Below are 8,204 nucleotides of genomic sequence, written 5' to 3' on the forward strand. Positions count from 1 at the left end.
CTAACCAAGGCCATGCATTAGGATCTCATTCCCACACCTCAGAAAATCACAGCAATGCATTATTTTTATTTATATGGGATGTCACCAGCAGGGCACCGTACAAACGCGTTCCCACACCCTGCACTTGGGTCCTCCCCCTCTACCAACCTGTGAGAGAAAATGTAAAAATAAATGAAACATTTGTTTAACATAATCTACTCTAAAACACAAAAGCAACAGCAACTATCAGTATATTTGAGATCCCTGGAACCTCTGCCTCCAAAGCATGACTACCACAAACTAGAGGCTGCACGGTCAGCTGTTGTCAACCATGTGGGCAGTTGTCTGCTACTTCTAATGATCAAGACAATTTTGTCTGATGGGGTTTGGTCTGACAGCTCTTTTTCTGAGGGTGTTTAGTCTGATATCATTTTTTCTGAGGCCATTTGCTCTGAGAGCTTTTTGTCTGAGGGCATTTAGTCTGATGTTCAATTACACCAGATCTGAGGCATAATGATGTTTTTTTTTCCTGTGTTTGGTTGTTTGGTTAGTTGTTTAGAGGAATGATGGCATTCTGATGTCTGAGTACTGACGCTGAGGTCTGAGGATTTTCTGAGGCATTTTCAACTGTTTAGCTGTTTTCTTGTAGCCTGATTTAAGCAGATAAAACAACATTTTGTCGCACATCATTGCTGTTTTCTCTGGTCTTTCTCATGGTGATGGATGACTGAGGGAATTTGACCTGTGTTTCATCTCATATATTTCCCCAGGGAAACAGGAAGTCATGGTTGACCATTTACGTGTTCCTAATGGCTAAAGTTGAACTTTAAAACATAAAGTATGAATGGGGCTATCCTTCATCCTTCATTATTAAAAATTTCTAGAGATGCCAATAATCATTAGACACATAGATTTAAGAAAAATAATTTTCACAAGATTGTTTTCTCTTTCAATCATTGTGCCTTAGCTAAACTATAACTATAAACTAACTATATTCTGAATGAAAGATCAAAAAGAATAGTTAGAGAATAGTTAAGAATATTTTTTGCAGCTCATTTTGCTCATGATTGTCAGGGGTGCCAATATTTGTTGAGGGCACTGTATTTATATAAGTAATTTTCAGAGAAGTCCACGTGTATGATACTTTCATTCTCAGCCATGTTCCTCTTCAGTTCCCTGCATTGTCTGTACTGTTGTCTGACGTCGAATACGTGGCATTTGAATTTCCTGAGCAAGCCACTGAAGAGCTTGATGAGCTTCTTTTTCAGTGTCTTCTTGAAATTCCACAAGACTGCATGTCTTTGGACTGTGAGAGGAAACCCGGAGAACCCAGAGGAAACCCATGCAGACACAGAGAGAACATGTGAACAAAAAGGACACGGGTCACTTGACCAGGGAATGAAACCCAGGCATAACCAGAACAATTGAAATTAAATTCAAGACAGTTATTTTCCACACACACACAAGCTTTGCTCAAATGTCTTTCGGATCTCATGGTGGTGGATATTACAAGTTGAAGAAGTGGAATTAAACAAATGACATCCTGTAATTTTTGCCAGATCATGTCTTCTCTGGCAGGCCAGAAGAATTGGTTCTCTCCCACATGGTGCATTCATTTCACTTGAACCTGAACCTCATCAATGGTGGTGAAGATGCCTGGGTAGAGGTCTCTGTCATACTTTGACACATTACTTTTGAATGACTTCTGGAACCCATCCGATATCTTCTATCAGTGGGCTTGGTGTCCTGGTGCAACATCTCCCCAGGAGAGGTAGTGACAACCTGGTGTATTTCCATTGTTGATGGGACTCGAGGAATGCTGTCAGGAAGGTACTTCATTGCCCTGTGAATGGGCGCTTCATTTACATAGAATGGTTTAAAAGTGGTGCCTGAATGCACCAAACTAATCCATTGCATCATGAGTGTCATGGCTGTGGCTCACCAACCAATCTGCACTCCTCTTTAGAAAACTTTCAACCCCATCTGGCGCCCCTTTCCCATGGCAGGCCTCAAAGAAATTCCATGTCCCTGCCTGTAATCCTTGTTTTGGTGGAGTGAGGTAAATATGGATGTTCCTTTCTGGTGGTACTGTGTACAAGGTCCATCAGGAAATGGACCACTGTGACAGCAGGTAAGAAATTCTTGACATCTTGGCTCAGATGTTTCTACATATCAGAATCTGCCTGGATCTCTGTTCTGGCAACCCCCCAAACAACTTGTGTTTATATAGGTTTGATTGTGATTTAGGAGACACTGAGTCCAAGGCCAAACTAATTTCTGCAATTCCCCATCTGTGATCCTTGGAGATTTATTTGTCCACTTGAACCATCCCCTCCCACTGTGTGTGAGGTCAGTACAGACATATGTTCTGTTCCCAGCAGATTCTTAACATCTCCCGTTGTTTTAAGCATTTTAATTATGGACCTGATAGTGGAAATGGGCATTTTCAACTGTTTAGCTGTTTTCTTGTAGCTATTTCCTGATTTTGAGCAGATAAAACAACCTTTGGTCGCACATCATTGCTGTTTTCTCTGGTGTTTCTCATAGTCACGGATGACTGAGGGAAATTTGGCTTGTGTTTCATGTCCATATATTCCCCAGTGAAACAGGAAGTCATGGCTGACCATTTAAGTGTTCCTAATGGCTCAGGTGACCTTTAAAACATAAAATATGAATAGGACTATACTTCTGTTTGATTTTTAAAAATTTCTAGAGATGCCAATAATCATGAGACACACATTTAGCATTTTTTCAATCATTGTACCTTAACGGAAGATTAGATTTATTGCTAATATTCTGAATGAAATATAAAAAAAAATTAGTTAATATTTTTTGTGGCTCATTTTGTTCCTGATTATCAGGGGTGTCAATATTTGTTTAGGGCACTGTATTTGTATGTAATTTTCAGAGAAATCCACATGTATGACCATACATGGCCATAGAATTTTATGAGCATGCTGTTGCAGAGCTTGACGAGATGATCTAGTGTGATTTCAACCGTCTTTTGAAATGTCTTCTTGAAAGTTGTTTGTGTTGTCCTTTTGTATATTCTTTGCACATGCGATCTTTGTTGGTTTGGTTACAACAGATCTCTGACATCAACGTTTCCATTTCAGAGGTGTTGAACAACTTCATGCTGTAAAACTATTTTGAGCCAAAACCACCAGGTTCAGTAACTACTTGAACTATACACACTTTGTATTTTAATCTGATTTTGAACTGTCCTCATCTTACTCCAGACATGGACTGCACACAAATATATATATACACTGGACATACCCATTGTGCACATTTTGTACATTTTACATTTACTTTGCATTCCTGTCAATACATCAGTACACCTTTATGCCTTTTTTATGCCTCGAGTTTATTCTGTATTTATTGTCCATTTGTTGTCATGGGGTGTGTGTGTGTGTGTGTGTGTGTGTGTGTGTGTGTGTGTGTGTGTGTGTGTGTGTTTTTTTTACTTATTGTGTATATGTAATCTAGTACATGTGCACTTATGTCATTGTCTTAATGTGTATGCACCAGAGAAGTAGCCTGAATGTGTTTCGTTATACTGCACAGTTGAATTGAGATGAATTGAATAATCACCATTATGTATTTGGCATACGAAAAAATACACTGAGCTACAGAGTCAGCTGTCATAGTGTGCTTTGTCATTGCTACCCAGAAAGTGTGACAGTAGCCTATTATCAAGAAAAACCTGTATAACTTCACACAGGTCTTATGTCAACTTCACAATGAAAGTTGAAACTACTGCTGCTAACTGGAATAAGCCTTTATAAATGTTCATATAGGTTTATGTCAGGTGTCATGAAAGGCTTATGAAATTGTCATAGCCTTATTTATTTGGGCTACAGTAAAGTGTTTTCCATACTTTCAATTAAGTACATTTTATCTGTATTCTTTGCACTTCAGAAACGAAGTGACCACATTTGCTTTTCCATCAGAAAACAAGCAGCATCAGCAACATTGGCAGAAAAAAATGGTAACACCTTACTTGAAGGGTTTCCACATAACACGTTCATAACATCTTACCTAAACACTTCATAACATGTTCATGAATGTTTAAATCAACATTCATGAAGCATAAAATGTTTTATATGATATTAATATGGACTACTATGTCATTTTACTGAGTGACATTTTTCAAAATAAAACTTCTCATTTTTTATTTAAAAACTTATTTTCAGTAAAAGCCTCATTTCTGGACAGCCAGAATAAAACTGACTTTGCTGTACCTCTTTGGTCATTAATTGTACACCATCATGCTAAGATTCAGTTGAATGATTGTTCCTAAGCATTTTTAAGAGTAATTTACTGTCCATGCAGTAAAGTGAAATGCAAAGCAACAAACGCTTAAGAAAAATAGACAATTAAAAAGAAATCAAAAGTATAGGTGAAATGTGCCTGAGTGTCAAAGCACTTAATGACCAAAGGAACAAAGTGAGGTCATTTTTAGTTTGACTGTCCAGAAATGAGGCAATAATATACTATTTTTTCAAAAATAAAATGGAGAACTTTTTTTTTTGTTTGTTTTTTTTTTTGTTTTTTTTTTATTCTAAGTAAAATGACATAGTAGTCCATATTAATATGTAAAACATGTATACTTCATAAACATTGATTTAAACATTCATTACCATGTTATGGAGTGTTTTATGTAAGATGTTATGGAATGTGTTATGTAGACACCCTTCAAGTAAAATGCTACTAAAATAATTATATATTAATAAAAATGAGGGCAAGTCAACTTTTGTGTTACAATTTTCACACACGCTATGTTTTGCAATGTGATAACATCTGGCTACAGCCTATTCCTGAGAGCCATGCAGTCATCACTCTACCTGTTTCAACACTTCTGCTCTGTGGTGATACAAAACAATATGCAGAACGTACAAAAACACAACAGTGCAGCTCCCTTCAGTATAAAGCATGTGTCAGCTCACCATATGCACATTTGCCCCATGGAGATAGCAAATCAGAATTAGACAGTGGGAATGTACAAAGTAATAAAACACAGAAAACTAAAAGTAATAAAACACAGAAAACTAAAACACCTAAACCTGGCAATGATCACCCTAGGCTTGAGCACACTGGCACAGCAGGCAGACCCAAAGAAGATGACATGACTGAGATAAAAATCAGACAGTTGAGATGTGGGATGAGGGTGAACATCAGCCAAATCATCGCAGGCAAAAGCACACTGCCAAGTCAGCCTTGAAAAATGGTTATGGTCAATTTAAAGTTTTCACTGTGTCAACTCAATGCATTTAATTAATGGGTTTACAGGTTTAGTAGTAAAAGAGCATTATAAGTACAAAGTTTGCAGAAAACTGATAGCAGTGACATATTTTACTTTTGCTTTCAGCTTTGCACGGGAAGAAATTGACACATTTGACGGGACTTCATCTCATTTTTAAACGTCCCCAGTTACATCTTTTAACTGCAACTGAAGATTCAAATCCAAACTGGTGTGCTGAAAATGAACCGAAGGCTTGTGGCAATGACAGATAGTAATGGTTGCAAAAGAGTAATTGGATGGCTGAGGAAAAGAAGGTAGCACACATAATGATTTGATTGACAATAAAACAATGACATCACTCACAGAAAACAAAACAAATTTTATGATCTTAAAACAACAGGCAAGAAACAGGTCTGAACTGAAGTTACAGTAAAAGTATTCATTAAACTCAAACAAGTACCATAACGAGTACAGTAATGAGAGTAAAAGGTAATTTGTTATTTTCCACTTCTGGCTAGAACTACAGCCACAAGTATCATTTCAAAGTTATCATTTTAATTTTCAACACAGCATTCTCAGAACAAAAAGGGTACTAAACCATACTTCAGAAAGAATGTCAGTAAACTTCTATCAGAAGGAAAATGAGAGAGAGAGAGAGAGAGAGAGAGAGAGAGAGGTGAATGAGAGTGGATCTATGGGTGTAGTGAGTAGTAAAATAAAAAACATAGAAAGTAAAGACTCACCAGCTGTGAAAAAGAAGAGGAGGATCACTGAGACGTTTCTCATCCTGACGGCTCAAACTAGATTAATAATCGATGTTTGGCCAGAAACACATCTGCATAGGACTTAAGTCAGTGAACTGAAGACGATTGCTCCTTCTGTTTAAACTGTCCAGAGACTCGTACCTGCTCAGGCCTGTCTCAGAGTGACTGCATCATTGAGTGTGTTATGTGGAAGAAGTTGAGCAATATGTCACTTACATGGTGCAAGATACACAGAATAACACAGCAAGAGTAGATTAGTCCTCTTGATTGTCTCTTCCTCAGTCACTTTCTTTGCATTCTGTTTTTACTTGCATATTTATGTTTCCCCTACTTACTATTTGCTTGTTTTTAAATTGGGGTACAGTTAAAGCTCAATGATAAGTCAAAAGGTTTTCCTGAAATATAATATATCTAATGTTTATTTTACATTGTATTCTTACATATTGTTGTGTAATTTTAAGCCATCTTCTCTAAAGGCCTTCATTAACAGTGCTCTTTAAAAAGTGATGCATAATTACAACTTTTCCTTCTTTCTATTCTTCTTACTATTAGGTCTTGGATTGTTGTGTATGGTTTTGTTGGCTTTTCTTTAGATTTTAATGAGGTTTATGTCAAATAAGATTCTTTTTATGTTATCCTCTTTAAAAAGGTTTGAGAATTACTCGAGCAGCCAGTTGAAACCAAGACCCAAAAGATACAATAGTCCTAGTGGAGTTTGACTGGCCTTCTTGTTTGGATAATCTGGCCCCAGAACTCCTAATGGCCATATAGTTTGTTCTGAGATCTTCCTCTGACTGTGATTCGTCCTAATCAGCATGGCCAGTTCATTGTTTGTTTGATTTCTTCTTTTTTGTCTGCTTTATTTTCTCAGTAACTCTTGACAGGTACACATCATCAGACAATAATGTTGGCAACCTAACTGAACTTAGCAAAGAATAGCAAACACTGATTGTGGGAGGTGAACCGGCACCGTGGTCATACTTTGACAGTGTTCCTCTAGACATTTACCATTTAATCTAGACCCATATCATTTGCATATCTCCACAATCATTCAGTGGATGATCCCATCCCACTCATGTGGCACACTGCTCTAAAACACCTGGAAAAGAAAAATACCTATGTCAAGATGCATTTAACACACTGGTGTTACAACTGAGAAGCCTGGATTGGTGCAGCTCCATTTGAAACTGGGAATTGGAGTTTCTTACAATCAGACAGCAGATACTGAGAATTGGAAACATGTAATTGGAAACTGCCTCTAATCATGGGACCTCCCCAGGGGAGCTGCCTCAGCCCCCTGTTTTACAGCTTGTTCACCTATAACTGTGTGGTCAAACAAACACGATCTCTCAGTTTAGCATTTCAGTAATAAACTGGTCCTGAATGTCTCACCCACCTGGACAATAGAGACACCTATGTCAGAATGCTGTTCATATACTTCAGTTCAGCATTCAACACCATCACCCCTCAGCACTTGATTGGAAAACTGAGCCTGCTGGGCCTGAACACCTCCCACTGTAACTGCATCCTGGATTTCCTGATTGAGAGACCTCAGTTAGTCAAAATCGGTAACATCTCCAGCACCACCATACTGAGCACCGGCGCCCCTCATGGCTGTGTGCTTAGTCCACTGCTGTTCACTTTGCTGACTGACAACTGTACTGCAAAATACATTCCTCATCATCAAGTTCGCTGATGACACAATTGTGTTGGGCCTGATCAGCAAGAACGATGAGTCAGCATACAGGGAGGAGGTGCAGCGGCTAACAGACTGGTGCGGAACCAACAACCTGTCTCTGAATGTGGACAAAACTAAGGACATGGTTGTTGACTTCCGAAGAGTGTGAGATAACCATCCCCCACTGAACATCACTGGCTCTGCTTTGGAAATTCTCAGGAGCACCAAGTTCCTCGGTGTCCACATCACAGAGAACCTCACCTGGTTCCTCAACACCAAGTCCATAGCCAAGAGGGCCCTGCAGCGCCTCTACTTCCTGCAGAGATTGAACAAAGCTCACCTCCCCCCTCCCATCCTCACCATGTTCTACAGGGGGACTGTGGAGAGCATCCTGAGCAGGCCCTCCAGCGAATAGTGAGGACAGCTGAGAAGATTATTGGGGTCTCTCCCCTCAAATCATGGACATTTACACCACATGCTGCATCCGCAAAGCCACCAGCATTGTGGACGACCCCATCCATCCTTCACACTGACTTTT

At 38.8% G+C, this 8,204-nt stretch overlaps 1 protein-coding gene across 1 annotated transcript in view; it reads right to left on the reverse strand.

Moving 5' to 3' along the window:
- The window catches only part of LOC118804401 (sushi, nidogen and EGF-like domain-containing protein 1), a 23,296-nt gene extending 17,164 nt beyond the window's left edge, over positions 1 to 6,132 (reverse strand). The window contains exon 1 of the mRNA XM_036564907.1: positions 5,968 to 6,132. Coding sequence (XP_036420800.1) covers positions 5,968 to 6,010 — 43 coding nt within the window. The 5' untranslated portion in view covers positions 6,011 to 6,132. The remainder of the gene's footprint in view (positions 1 to 5,967) is intronic.
- Between the last annotated feature and the right edge of the window lie 2,072 nt (positions 6,133 to 8,204).

This window comes from Colossoma macropomum, unplaced genomic scaffold (assembly GCF_904425465.1).
Source record: "Colossoma macropomum unplaced genomic scaffold, Colossoma_macropomum, whole genome shotgun sequence".
NCBI lineage: Eukaryota > Metazoa > Chordata > Actinopteri > Characiformes > Serrasalmidae > Colossoma > Colossoma macropomum.